Here is a 14,117-nt window from a genome sequence, read left to right as displayed (position 1 = left end):
TGCCAGGGTAATGGCAGGGCCCAAGAGTTGTGGGCTTTTCAAATAGCCACCGAAACCCCAGGTGGGGGCCAGGCAGCATGGTAGTGGCAGTGGCTGGGAGCCATGAGCCCACAACCCTTTAAATTGTGGCTTTTTAAAGGACTTCTGGCCCCTACAGCTACTGAGCTGCCTGGCTACCACCTGTGGCTTCTGCAGCTATTTAAGTAGCCTGCAGGTCCTGGCCCCCACCACAACCCTGGAAATGGCATATAAATGGAATGTAGGCCAGATTTCGAGCATTAGCTGTATCTTGCCTGCCACTGCAATACAGGGTGAGTAAACAAGAAATGTGCAGCCCGACACCTTTCCCAAACATGGGGAATAGCCCCCTGGCAAAAATCATTGCTCACCCCAGCTCTATATGCACGTCCCTTTAGTAATACCAGTAGAAGGGGAAAAACCTGCGTATACAGAAACCAGTAGAATATGGCATCCCTGCATGTGGGCAGCAGTAAACAGTGTCACACACCACGGGCTGCAGGTTGCCTACCCTGGAGTGTTTGCCATTTCCCCAACAGGCTACCTAACCTTCATAAGGAGCTGCCTCTTCCCCCCCGTAAGTCCTCCACCTGTAGGATCAGCTGAATCTACCTCATGGGCCCAGACTTGCAGGGTCAATGGCAGCTTATTAATGGAGTTTTGTCCCCAAAATCTCCAATTCCTTCCCCCAGGCCCACAAAAAGCCATGCCTTCTCACAGAGAAGGTGTGACTGTGTCCCCACTCCTCATTAGGGTGCAAACACCAGGAGGTTCCTCAGGCTCCCTCCCTCTCCTGCTTCCTCCTCCCCAAAGCCCCCAGTGCGCTCCTCAGTTGCTCACCCCCCCACCTTTCCTCCTACTATCTACTCTTCTCCCCTCCTCCTGTCCCTACTCCTCTCCCTGCCGTCCTCGCACCTAACCTACCCCTTTCCTTCCATTCCTTGTGCCCCCTGCACCTTACTATCTCCAACCCTCCTTGCGGCCTCTACACTAACATTCCTGCTAATCGTTTCCATCCATACATGGATTTGTTTCCATCCTGGCGCAGAATAACTTTTTGTTTGCACCACCAACAGAAACACCAACCTCGCTGCGGGGCACTCCGATAACCAGCAGGGTGGCACTGGGAATCTCTCCTGAGCTGACACACAAGAGCACAGCTCGGAGGGAACACAGGGCTGCAACTGCCACGCTTGCCCCCACCCCACGCCTTCTGCCCCCGCGTCCAGGCCTCCCCTCAGCACCCCCCGCCCCTTGCGCGCGCCCGGCCCGCGGCCGCGCCGCGCCGCGCCCCGCCCAGCCCCATGCGTCGCTGCTGCCCGGCCCTGTGCATAAACAGCCGCCGCAGCGCCCCCGCCCCCGCGGCGGCTCCCTCCGCCGCCTCCCACCCGCCGCCGCTCCTGCTCGTGCTGCTGCTGCTGCCGCCGCCGCCGCCGTGCCGCCCTCCCCCGCCCGCGCCTCCTGCGCACAAGATGGCGGCCGGCGGGAGCGGCGGGGGCCCCGGGGGCCTCTCCTCCTCCGGCCCGCAGCCGCCCCCCCCGGGCAACGGCGCCGCCGCCGCCGCCGCCGCCGCCGCCGCCTGCACCAACGGCACCGCCGCCTCCCCGCCGGGCCTCACCTACAACCAGTGCGGGGCCGGGAACCCGGCGGCGGCGGCGACGGCCGGGGGCGCGGGCCCCGGGGGCTCGGGGGCGGCGGCGGCGCTGGGCGGGGCGGGCGGCCCCCTGCAGCGGGAGCCGGTGTACAACTGGCAGGCCACCAAGCCCACGGTGCAGGAGCGCTTCGCCTTCCTCTTCAACAACGAGGTGCTCAGCGACGTGCACTTCCTGGTGGGCAAGGGCCGCGGCTCGCAGCGCATCCCGGCCCACAGGTGGGCACCGCGGGGCCCTGGGCGGGGCGGGCATCTCAGGCCGAGGTTCAGGGCCCGGCCCGGCCCGGCCGGGGGCAGCGGACCTCGCACAGGCCCCTTCCTGGCGCTGCTGGGGGCGGGGGCTCCCCTCGGGCCTGGCTGCTGGGCCGTGGCACCTGCCCGCCTTCCTAGGGTCGGCGGGTGCGCTCCGATGTTCAGCCGGCCTGGGAGTGCGCATCCGCGGGTGCCGGGCAGCTGGGCCCGTCCGGCCTGGCGCTGGTGGGGCTCTGCCCCGGGAAAGGGTTGGGGTGGAGCGCAGCGGGACCGCTGAGCACACGGCCCGGGGCCTCCCGTGGCAACCCCCCAGTGGAAAGTCTGAGTCTCCCTAGCTGGAGCTGGGGCTCCCGTCCTTTGCTTGGCTTGGTGCTGAACTTGACCGGTCCAGTACTGAACAGGAGGGGAGCTGTGGTCATGGCTTACAGAACCGAGAATCCCCCTAAAAAAGGGGGGCAGCTAACCACTAACTCTTGTGGGGCCCTGTGTTTCTTCCCTTGGTCCTTTGGGATCCGCTTTCTTGGTGCGGAAGCACTCGTGCATCTGTTATGCCATCTGACATTTCTGTCCAGTGTTTCCTTTCCCAGGAAGTAATCTGGAAAAGTTAGGGCTGCTATCTGGCACTTTCCTGTAGGCTGGTCTCTTGTTTACCTGTTCCTTTGGTTTAGCTATTTGGTTATCATCCCGTATTTTACCTGCAGCTGGGAGGCAGGTTACAGCACGTTCAGAATACTGTGAATGTGCATGTGGGCTTTCAAAACCTATGCTCATCTCCACTACACAAATCTGTGGGTGGTATTTACAGGCTAAAATTCTGGGGATGTGGTGCAGTTATAGATACAGTAACCTCTTTGATATCCGGCAACCCTTGGGGGAAGGTGCAAGCAGTGGTAAGTGGCCCCCTCATAAGAAAATTCAGCTCCTCCCCCCCCACCCCCAGTGCCAGCTCCCGCTGGACTGCTCTCCTGTTTACCTTTTGATGGGGACAGCAGGAGCCGCTTGCAAGGCAGTGGACACTGCTGCACCCCACAAGCAGATGTTTGCAAGGCGAGGCAGCCATCACCACTTGTGGGTGGACATCACTGTGTGGCACGAGGAGCCGGGGGGGACTTGCACAGCATCCTGTGATGCTCTGAAGGAGTTAAGAAGCCATATTTGCTGACGTTACCTGCTTGATCAAATACCGGTTAAACAAGAGTTTACTGTAGAATGTACTGCTACAGACTTGGCTGGAGAGGGTCATAGCAAGGCATAGCTAGCTCTTGTGCACAAATATAGAGTCCTTTTTTAATGATGTGTCTAAGTTCTAGCAGTGGTGGTTATGGTTAGAGCCTTTCCAAATCCACAGCTGTGAAAAATTGTCATAGATCATGAAATCTGTTGCCCCTCCACCGCCTTTTACAAAATCTGGTCTTTTGTGACATGTTATTGCCACCCTTACTTCTGTGCTCTGTGTCTTCAGAGCAGGACATCTGGAGGGTGGTGGCTGCTGATTGAGGGCCCAGCTCTTTAAGCAGCCGTGCAGAAGTAAGGGTGGCAGTACCATAGCATGCCATCCTTATGGGTGGTGGTGGTGGTGGTGGTGGTTCTGCTTTTGGAGTTGGGGTTCCTGGCCAGCAGCTTCTGCTTTCAGGCTGGCCAGCAGGAGTGTGGCAATATGGTAACCTCCCCCCCGGCTGTCCCCAATAACCATTCAACCTTTATAGTTACAACACCATGAAATTTCTGATATAAATAGCTGAAATAATGCAATTTACAATTTTTTAAATTCTTATGACTGTAATATTGGACCATGGACCATGAATTCAGTAGGGCAGTAGTTATGGTATACACATGTTCCACAATTAATGCACATTTTTTTGATTTCCTGTTTACAAAGAAGCATGTCAGGATTTTAATCCAGGTTTTGTTGTGTGTGTGTTGGGGGGAAGGGGGCTGGGTGTAAAGCTTTAGCTAAATAAAATTTAATTGATGGAGGAGGAATAGTGGTCAGTTTTTTTCTACATTTCTTGAACTGTGGAATAGGGCTTAATTCCCCTGATTGTAACTTTTTTGTAAAAGGCATGGAAATGGTAGGAATCTGTTTTTAAATAACGTACATAATACAGTAGCAAAGAGAATCTATAGGTTCTACTTTGAATCTGTTTTAGAAAAGGAAAAACTGGAAACCACTCACAAAACTAAATCTTTAGTGAAAAATGAAAATGGAGGGTTGGGCAAAGTATGTAAAAAGACTAGAAATCTGTCCTTTTTATTTTAAAAGGAAACTTTAAAATGTATTTGCCTTTTCAGCTAATCTTGGTACAACTTTATCAATTGAAATCTTAAATAAAAACTAGCTGTATATGAGTAATATCTGCATTACATTTACATTGATTTAGGGCTATTTGGTCATGCTGATACTGCAGAACTAGGAAATATTAGTCAACTGGATATGAAAAACAGTCTACTGAACATTAAGCACCTACTCTGCACTGGTACCTTAGGCTGAACAGTTTAGGGACTAAACTTTTTTTTTTTTTTTTTTGAAGCTTTTGTATATAGTAGCTTGATATTGAACATCTGGTTCAGTTATTTAGTAATTGAAACTAGACTTGACTTTTCTCCTTTGAAATATAGTACTGAGTTGACTGGCATTGTTTCCAACCTACTCTTTTGGGAGATACCTGATAGTTGATACCATGTCACCTGAAGAAGTGAGCGAAGTTGTTCCTCGTTTTAGCAAAGCAATCAGAGATCTAGTGAATTCTTACATTGTTTTCCTTAAAATTCATGATTTTCATGGGAATTCTCACTTCAGTACCATCCTAATTCTTTTGTCTTCCCTATCTGTGTGAATATTGTGTAGATAATTTTTCCATTAAAAATGTCATCTCTCTCCTTCTGTTTTACTCCAACTTCCATTTAATTTGTTTATAGAATTTAGGAAAATAAGAATACTCTAATGCAGATGTTCTTAAAGATGAACTTGAAAGCAAAAGTTAAATGTGAGTTAAGCCTGTTTTTTTTTGCCTGCTGTGCTCTCTCCAATCTGTGGGAGACTTTCAGCATACAAGTAAATAACACTTCAAAACTTCCTGCTTTGAAATCCTCCTGGTACTTTCTGGCTCCTTGGAGCTGTATTATCAAACAGCATCATGGTGGGTGACATCACAAGCATAGATTATGTATGTTGCATTAAGACTTCTGGTGTTTGTGATCTTGCATTCTGGGATACTTTGGTCATCCAGGAAGAGGATTTGAGAGGCAGTTAGTTTAGTGTAGCCTAGTACATGAAAAATGTTAAATGTGTTAGCAGAGCTATTCTTTTGCTTCAGAAGAGCTTTGTAGGGAGGACATATCTGTAGTATTAAGTGGTAAATGGCACATATATTGAATGATTGTGGTTTGCTTTGTTGTTGGTGAAGGAATGCAGAGGGGATTACAGGAAACTGTTTTTGGTTTTGTCCCTGTGGTATTTCTGGGAAGCTAAAGTTGCCAATTGTTTATGGATGAAACAGTTAAGAAGACCTGACAGAAATTCAGTCTTGAAGTTTTGCTTTTTATGTAGTTGTAGCAAGAGAATCATAGGGCTGGAAGTGACCTCAGGAGGTCATCTAGTCCAGCCCCCTGCTTCAAGCAGGATCAACCCCCCGCCCCCCAATAAGTCATCCCAGCCAGAACCTTGTCAAGCCAAAACTTAAAAACCTCCAGGAATGGAGAATCCACCACCTCTTTAGGCAACACATGCTAGTGCTTCACCACCCTCCTGGTGAAGTAGTTTTTCCTAATATCTAACCTACACCTCTCCTCCTTCAACTTCAGACCATTACTCCTTGTTCTGCCATCTGACATCACTGAGAAGAGTTGCTCACCCTCCTCTTTAGAGCTCCCCTTCAGGAAGTTGAAGGCTGCTATTAAATCACCTCTAAGTCTTCTCTTCTGTAAACTAAACAAGCCCAAATCCCTCAGTTTATCCTCCGAGGTCTTGTGCTCCAGCCCCTTTAATCATTGTTGTTGCCCTCTGCTGAACCTGCTCCAGCACATCCACACCCTTTTTAATACTGGGAAGCCCAAAACTGGACACAGTATTCCAGATGTGGTCTCACCAGTGCTGAATAGAGGGGAACAGCCACTTCTCTAGATCCGCTCGAAATATTCCTCCTTAATGCACCCTAGTATGACGGTAGCCTTCTTGGCTACAAGGGCACTCTGTTGACTCATATCCAGTCTTTCATCCACCATAACTCCTAGGTCCCTTTCCGTCATACTGTTGCTGAGCCAGTTGGTCCCCAGCCTATAACAATGCTTGGGATTCTTCTGTCTCAGATGCAGGACTCTACGTTTCTCCTTGTTGAACAGCCATATGTTTATACTCCTCCATAGTCAACTGTCCACGTTTCCATTTCTTGTACGCATCCTTTTTGAGTTTAAGCTGACTAAGGATTTCCCTGTTAAGCCAAGCTGGTTGCCTACCATGTTCACATTTCTTACTATGCGACGGGATGTTTTGTTCCTGTGCCTTCCGTAAGACGACTTTAAAATACTGCCAGTTCTCTTGATCCCTTTTTCCCTTCATCTTTGTTTCCCAAGGGATCCTGCTCATTAGCTCTTTCAGGGAGTCAAAGTCTGCTCTTTTGAAATCAAGGGTCTGTATGTTACTGCTCACCCTTCTTTCTTTTATCTGGATCCTGAAATCTATGATCTCATGGTCGTTGCAGCCCAGGTTTCCACCCACTTCTATTTCTCGTACTAGTTCTTCCCTGTTTGTGAGCAGCAGGTCAAGTTGTGCACAGCCCCTGGTTGGTTCCTTCAGCACTTGTACCAAGAAGTTTTTTCCCAACGTTCTCCAAAAACTTCCTGAATTGTCTGTGTGCTGCTGTATTGGTCTCCCAACAGACATCTGGATGATTAAAGTCTCCCATGAGAACCAGGGCCTGTGATTTGGAAGCTTTACTTAGCTGTCTGAAGAAATCCTCATCTCCCTGATCTGGCAGTCTATAGCAAACACCAACTGCAACATCACCTCTGTTACTTCTGCCTCTAAGCTTAACCCAAGGACACTCAACGGGATTGTCTCCCTCCTTATGCTGGACCTCTGAGCAATCATACTGCTCCCTCACATAGATCACAATTTCTCCTCCTCTTCTCCCATCTGTCCTTCCTAAACAGCTTATAATCTTCCATGACTGTGCTCCAGTTATGTGAATCGTCCTACCAAGTCTCCGTTATTCCAGCCACCTCATACTACTTTGACTGTGCCAGCGCCTCTAATTCTTCCTGTTTGTTCCCCAGGCTTCTGGCATTTGTGTACAAGCATCTTAGAGAAGTGGCTGATTTGGCCCACTTTCTTCTCTTCACCCAGGACACGTACTTTGTTGTTCCCTCCTCCTTTCCCATGTACCTCAGGGTTTGTGTCCCAGTCCCCTGATGAACCTAGTTTAAAGTCCTCCTCACTAGGTTGGAGAAGCAAGTATCAGACAGATAAATGGAAGCCAAAACTTCAGCTAGGCCAGGGGTCTGCAACCTGTGGCTTCAGAGCTGCTTGTGGGTCTTTAAGGAGTTTATGGTTTCCTGTGCTAAAATTTCTAAGTTATATTAAAAAAAAAAAAAGTCCTCCTGGTTATTTTTGATAAATGGTGAATGTCTAAAATCCCAACAATGAATAACTCATCTCTAAATAACAAATGATACGTGATCTTGAAAAGTTGGATAACTCCTCCTCCTAGCATTCTCCAGAAAGAGAGAGAAGGTTCAGGAGTGAATGTCATGAAGATACACACGTTTGTAAGGAAATAGAACATGCAAAAGTGTGAGCAAATAGAACATGTAAAAAATTTGTGACTGTTCTGCAGCAAATGTATTACAAATCATTGTGTGGGTGCTGTTCTTAAAATAGTGGTTGCAAAAAGTATGATTTGATGTTATTTATTAAGGACTGCCTTGTATTCACATGCATTGGAGCTCTTGAATTACTGGTGTGTTTTTAAAACCAATGAGGAAAAAATGGCTCCTCTTGCTATTTTGGTTGTGGACCCCAGAGCTAGGGTGAGAAAGTAGTATTTGGAGCAATGCAGCTGAATTTCTTTTGTCAATCTTTGTGAAATACAAATTGTGCAATGGGAATGGTGCAGGCTTTGAACTACTAACTGGTAGTATGGTTGAAGAAATGAATTGGGGAGGTAGCCTGAAATGGTGTAATATTCCTGATTCTTTGAAATGTTTGTAGAAAACAACATGAAGTCCTCTGACAAAGTGGATCTTTGCTCACGAAAGTTTATACTCCAAAATATCAGTTAGTCTATAAGGTGCCATAGGACTACTTGTTGTTTTTGAAGATACAGGCTAACATGGCTACCTCTCTGATACTTCTTTATAGAAAGTAAGCTGGTATTGAGTTACAGATATTCTGGCTCCAGGAAAATACTCATACTTCCAGAAACTTCATGGATGGATGAACAAGTTAATTTAGCCTTTCGTGAGATTGTCTGTGACTTTCTTATATAATCTCTTATCTTTTGGTATGTTATATTCCTAAAAATCAGATTGTTGTATGACAAATTTTCAGTTTCCCTTAGTATTTACTGTAGGGAAAAAATGAGGCACTTCTGTTTCCTTTCTCAAGCTTTTCATACAACTTTTCTCTCTTCCAGTAGTGATAGATTAGGACAGTTGGGATCTGTTCTCCATTTTGACAACAGCCACATGACAAATATGTACACATGCTTTCACTGAAGGACCAATGAGGAATCCAGTAACATGCTGGAGACTAGCAGATTTACTAGGGCATAAGATTGTTGTGCATGAAGCTCCCTTCATCACTTCCAATTGTTTTTGCAGTTTCAGACTAACATGAGTAGCTCTCTGAGACTTTTCACTGATGTTAAAAACAGAAAAAACCTCTGGATCATCCAGCTCATCTTCCAGCCAGCCCAGAGTTGTTTTCCTAAAGCACGAGGTGGAATCTTACCTGGGCTGTGGCCACACTAGCAAGGGATGTAGAAAGGTTTAATCCCGATTCGTTACTTTGAAGAGAGTCATTTTGATATGAAGTGACTATACACAATGTGGATTGACATTGTGATCTGCAACATCGAACAGACCCCCCTGCCCTTTCCAAAGGGAGTGGCTACACAGCACAGAGCCTCCTTTTGAAATAACAGGGCAGGAAATGGCGAGGGAAGGGCAAATGGCTGACAAGCTCTTCCTGGGGCATGGGACAGCCACCTCCTTAGGGGGTCCCTCCCCCCACACCTGTGCACATGTTGAGGGCTCAGACTGCTTGCAGCATGCAACCTCCAGCTCAGCACCAGTGGAGCCTTGCTCAGCTCCAACACTGCAGCCCACCGTGGACCTTCAGGACAAAGACAGTCTGGACATTGTGGCCAGTCTGATTGCTGTCCTGGCAGCAGTCCACCTGAGGCTCTGTGCTGCCTGCCAGGTGGCTGGCCTCCTGCAGCTCCCCCCCCACGGTGCATCCGGAGCACCCCCTTTCCTGGACTGCTCGTCGCCTCTGGCGGTACCCCACCAGTGGGGAGTGGTGGGACTGCATTGTCTTGGAGGAGTGAGTTGATGAGTGGTGGCCCTGCAATTTTAGGATGACCTCGGCCACCTTCATGGAACTGTGCCAGTGGCTGGCACCAGCACTACGCCACCAGGACACCTGCATGTGGCCCACGCTCCCCCTGGAGAAGAGGGTGGCCATCGCCATGTGGTAGCAACTGCTACATTAGCCACCAATTTCAGGGTGGGGAAGGCCACCGTTGGGGTTGTCCTTCTAGAAGTAAGTCAGCCGGAGTCATGCACACATGATGGGCCCTGGGGAGGGTGCCCAGGAAGGGGATCCCCCTGCATGCTGCCACATTCGCATGGGCACCTGTGCCCTCCACCCCGTGCAGATTGTCAATGCCATCAATCGAATCCTCCTGTTCTGGCTCATCCAGTTGCGGGACGTGGATGCTGCTGTGGCCGGGTTCCAGCAGCTGGGATTCCCAAGCTGTTTCAGTGTCTTGGGCAGCACACACCTCACCATTGAAGCCCCACCACACAGCCATGGGTGGTACGTTAATTGGAAGGGCTACCATTCAGTCATCCTCTGGGCCCTTGTGGATGCCAGCAGATGTTTTACAAACATTTGCATGGGCTGGGCAGGCAGTACCTATGATGCCTGCATCCTGTGGAACTTGTGGCTCATCACAGTATGGCTGAGAGCACTTAGGTCCTCCCCATGGGAGCTCCTGGTGAGGGACACAACTATGACCCAGTGCATAATCGCCAGTGTGGCCTACCAGCTCCAGGCCTGGCTAATGCGCTCCTACATGGGCCACACCAACAAGAGCCTGGACTGCTATAACTCCTGACTCAACTAGGCCAGGAACACAGCAGAATGGGCATCTGAAGGCACACTTCAGGTGCCTGCTGATGCACCTGGAGGTGCGCCTCTCCAGCATGCCTGTGGTTGTGGGCACGTGCTGTGCTCTCCATAATCTTGTGGCGAGAAAGCATGAGCTCTTCATGGCTCTGTGGGTGGCTGAGGCTGTGCCACAGTATAAGCAGCTGGGTGCAGTCCCGTGCCGCCAGGTGCACAAGGAGGGGGTGCATGTGCAGGAGGCCCTCTGGGAGGCCTTTGCCTGGGGGTCCCTGTGACCCAGCCATGGCCTGCCCCATGCAACCCCCACCTGGACACTTGCCCCCTACCTCCTCCCCACCAGTACCCCACCAGCACCTCACCCCACATGTCCATCACCTCCACACCTGATGCACGACACTGACTCCATTCAGTAAAGCTGACGGTTAATTGTTCACAACAAGACAAGCCTCCAACTATTTACAAGGTGGGGAGCGAACTATTTATAAGGGGGCACAGGTGGGCCTCGCTTATCTGTAGGGGTGGGAGGATGGGAGCCATGGCAGCTCTGGATCCCATGACTGCCCCAGGTCTGGGGCCCCTTGCGGGGCTGGGATGGCACCAGGAGCACTGGTAGGTATGGGCGTGCCAGGGGTGTGGCAGTCTCGGACTCACTGGGCTGGGGGCGGGGAGAGACGACTGGTGGAGCCATGACCAGGATGGGTGCTCCCACCTGCAGCCACCGCACCAGCTCCTCCCTCTCAGCTGTGGTCATGTGGGGCTGCGGGGGGGGAGTAGGGTTGGGGCGGCAGGAAGGGCTATCCATGGAGCAGGCGGCTGGGCCAGGAGGGTGGCAACTGCCTGGGTCAGGGTGTCCAGGTACCCAAGACGTGGTCCAGGCTGCCCGCTGCATGGAGAGCCATTCCCACAGCAAGTGGTTTTGCTCCTGCCACACAGTTGTGTGGGCTGCTGCTAGGTCATCTGCCCAGCACGGTGCCCAGTCCTGGGGGAGTGTCCCTCCTTCCCCCTTGCCAGCTGCTGCAGCACTCCCTGGCACGTTGAGTGGGCTGGGGTGATTCACAGATGTTGAGGCCGTGAATACATTAGGGAAGAGGGTGGGTACTTGTGAGTCACTTGACCAGATACGGTGAGGGGTGGTGGGCATCCCAGTCACTGTGCAGTCCGTCCACACTGGCCCATGTGGCCACAGCCCTACAGCTAACTTTTCTAGTGATTTTGTTTGGTCTGGCTTTAAAGGCACATCAGTTTGATACTATTTTAAACTCATTTTTAGAGTGATTAGATTTCAGGTGCTGCTGTATCTTCCCTTGAATTTCTGACACTATGATTTTGCAATCATGCTTTTCCATCTTTAAAGTCCCCTTTCCAGTTACTGTTCGAAAGACCCACGTGAACGCGGAAATTGTCTGCCTATGCAGGGGAAACACTGGAACTCTCTACTTTGGAAAATAATTGTGTTTCATTCATCTCTATAGAGTGATATGCAATGTTTAAATTGATGATGTACCTTGGAAAATTCCCCCATTCTTTAAATGGCTACAGACCCACTTCTTCAGACCGTAGCCATATCAGAACAGAAAGCTCACCACCTAATACATTATTTTGTTAGTCTTTAAGGTGCTACTGGACTGCTATTTTGTTTTGATAGACTATAGACTAACAAGTCTATCTCTGTTACTATTAAACGGCTACAGTATTGTTACTATTTAGGGATAAAAACGTATCCTGAAATAGCAACTCCATGGATAAACAACACACTTGAAATAGCGCTGCTATTTTGAGTGCAGTATTCTGTTTCTGCTACCCCTTGTCATGAGAGGAGTAGCGGAAATTTCAGCATAGCTGCTTATTTCGAACTTCAGTGCCTTTGAACGGTGCCAAGTTTGAAATAAGTTAACTCGACATAATTTACCCAATTTGCCTTGTGCAAATTGTGTAAGTTATTTCGAGTTACTGTTACAGTATAGCCATAGCCTTTGTCTTGTGCTTCCAATGTGAGATCTGGTAGGACATCCCATAGCCGAGTTTGGAGGCTCTCCACTATAAACTAACCAAAGTAATTTGTGCCCCAGTGAAATGCCAGCAGAAATTGTGAAAAGTTTAACTTTAAAATGTCAGGTCCTTTAAAAATGACCCCTGAAGGGTCCTTCTCATTTGGCACTGTGTGCGCCATAGGCCATGAATTTAGAACCCTTTCACATATAGCTGCAAGCCCTTTAAGTTAGAGTATTTTTAGTAACAGGTAAGATAACGTAACTTTAACATGACTGTTCCATTGAATTTTCCTGCCATTTACATAACCAGAATTACTACTTGAAATGAGAGAATTTTTATTCTGAATCAAGTTTCTTAGAAGTTGTTCTTGTGGTGTATCTCCAAAATTATTCAATGAAATACATCCTCATATGAATTACTCTGTTTAGTGTATTCCTAGCCTTTCTGAAATAACTAGAATGCTAGGTAATTGGTAAATACATTTTTATTTTTCAATGTTAGGTTTGTGTTGGCTGTGGGTAGTGCAGTCTTCGATGCAATGTTTAATGGTGGAATGGCCACAACTTCTACAGAGATTGAACTGCCTGATGTGGAGCCTGCTGCCTTCCTAGCTTTGCTAAAGTAAGCCTTTTTATTGTACAGTGTAATTAACTTTTAACTGTGCACAGGTTATTGTGAACAAGAATATTTCAAATGCAATTAATTATATCTTTTCATTAAAATGGAGATAGTCAAATAGCATATTTTTATCTTAATTATTTGATACAATATGTTCTTTTAAAAACTAATATCTGTAAATCTATTGCATGTCTGAACTTTTTGAAAACACCCATTGTTTATGTAAGACCTACACAAATGTTTTGCACTTCTACTGCATGGGTTAACTAAGGGCATGTCTAAATAGTGTTTATACCTCTTTAACAGTGTTGATTTAGAAGTTGATACAGCTTTTATTTCCCTGGTAGGGACATAGTTACACTATGACTGTAGGAATAAGCTATATTGATAAACAGTGTAAACGTAAAAGAGTACAGTATATACGCAATATAAGAGTATAGTTTCTCCGTGTTGAAAATTTAACTAGTTCTGTCAAAAATCACACCCTTACTTGAATAGATAATTGGTATTTGGTTCCAAATTATATTTGGGTGCAGTCTAATAAATCCAGTTTCTAAAGCTGTCTTGATAGAGATTTAATATTTTTTTTCTGATTTGTATCAATTTTAATACTTATAGTAGGGCTGTGTGGGCCTCCCTGTGCAACCACAGGGTCAGTGCTACTGTGGTCCTGGTAAGGCAGACAGACTTCCATCCAGGACTTCAAAGAGGATGAAGAGTCCCACTCTCTACCTATGAGGGAAGCTCCTCCCACTGTCTCTGTGGAGGGGTGTAGATGGCACCCTGCATGTCTGAGCATGCCCTTTATATCTCCAGTGATTGGAGATTTTACAACCACCCCAGGCAATTTGTTCTAATACTTAAACATTCTGACAGTCAGAAAAATTTTCACTATGTCCAACCTAAATCTCCGTTGCTGAAATTTAAGCCGTTTGTTTCTTGTCCTGTCATCAGAAGCTAAGGAGAAGAATTTTTTTCTCCCTCCTTTTTGTAACAGTTCTTAGGTTCTTGAAAGCTACCTCTAAGCCTCCCCTCTAAGCTTTTTCTTTTTGAAAATAAATGAACCCACTTCTTTTTTTCTTCACCTTTAATCATTTTTGTTTCTCTTCTCTGGACTCTCTCCAATTTCTTCACATCATTCCTAAAATGAAGTACCCAGAACTGGACACACTTCTGTTCCGGAGGCCTAATCAACACATAATAGAGCAGAAGAATAACTTCTCATGTCATGCTCAG

The 14,117-nt window shown here is 48.0% G+C and overlaps 1 protein-coding gene and 1 long non-coding RNA gene across 3 annotated transcripts in view; one reads left to right on the top strand and one right to left on the bottom strand.

The window, feature by feature from the left end:
* The window catches only part of LOC142002192 (uncharacterized), a 40,128-nt gene extending 38,375 nt beyond the window's left edge, over positions 1-1,753 (bottom strand). The window contains exon 1 of the long non-coding RNA XR_012642625.1: positions 1,637-1,753. This is a non-coding gene — a long non-coding RNA (uncharacterized LOC142002192). The remainder of the gene's footprint in view (positions 1-1,636) is intronic.
* The window catches only part of BTBD2 (BTB domain containing 2), an 83,030-nt gene continuing 70,235 nt past the window's right edge, over positions 1,323-14,117 (top strand). The window contains exons 1-2 of one of the 2 annotated variants that reach the window (XM_074978081.1): positions 1,323-1,888; positions 12,765-12,884. In XM_074978081.1, the coding sequence (XP_074834182.1) occupies positions 1,323-1,888; positions 12,765-12,884 (686 nt within the window). The remainder of the gene's footprint in view (positions 1,889-12,764; positions 12,885-14,117) is intronic. The other variant, XM_074978082.1, reaches the window with a different exon arrangement.

The sequence above is a fragment of the Carettochelys insculpta genome, chromosome 27 (assembly GCF_033958435.1).
Source record: "Carettochelys insculpta isolate YL-2023 chromosome 27, ASM3395843v1, whole genome shotgun sequence".
Taxonomy (NCBI): Eukaryota; Metazoa; Chordata; order Testudines; family Carettochelyidae; genus Carettochelys; species Carettochelys insculpta.
The sequence above is the reverse complement of the archived record's forward strand: the minus strand, read 5'-3'. Positions and strand labels throughout refer to the sequence as shown.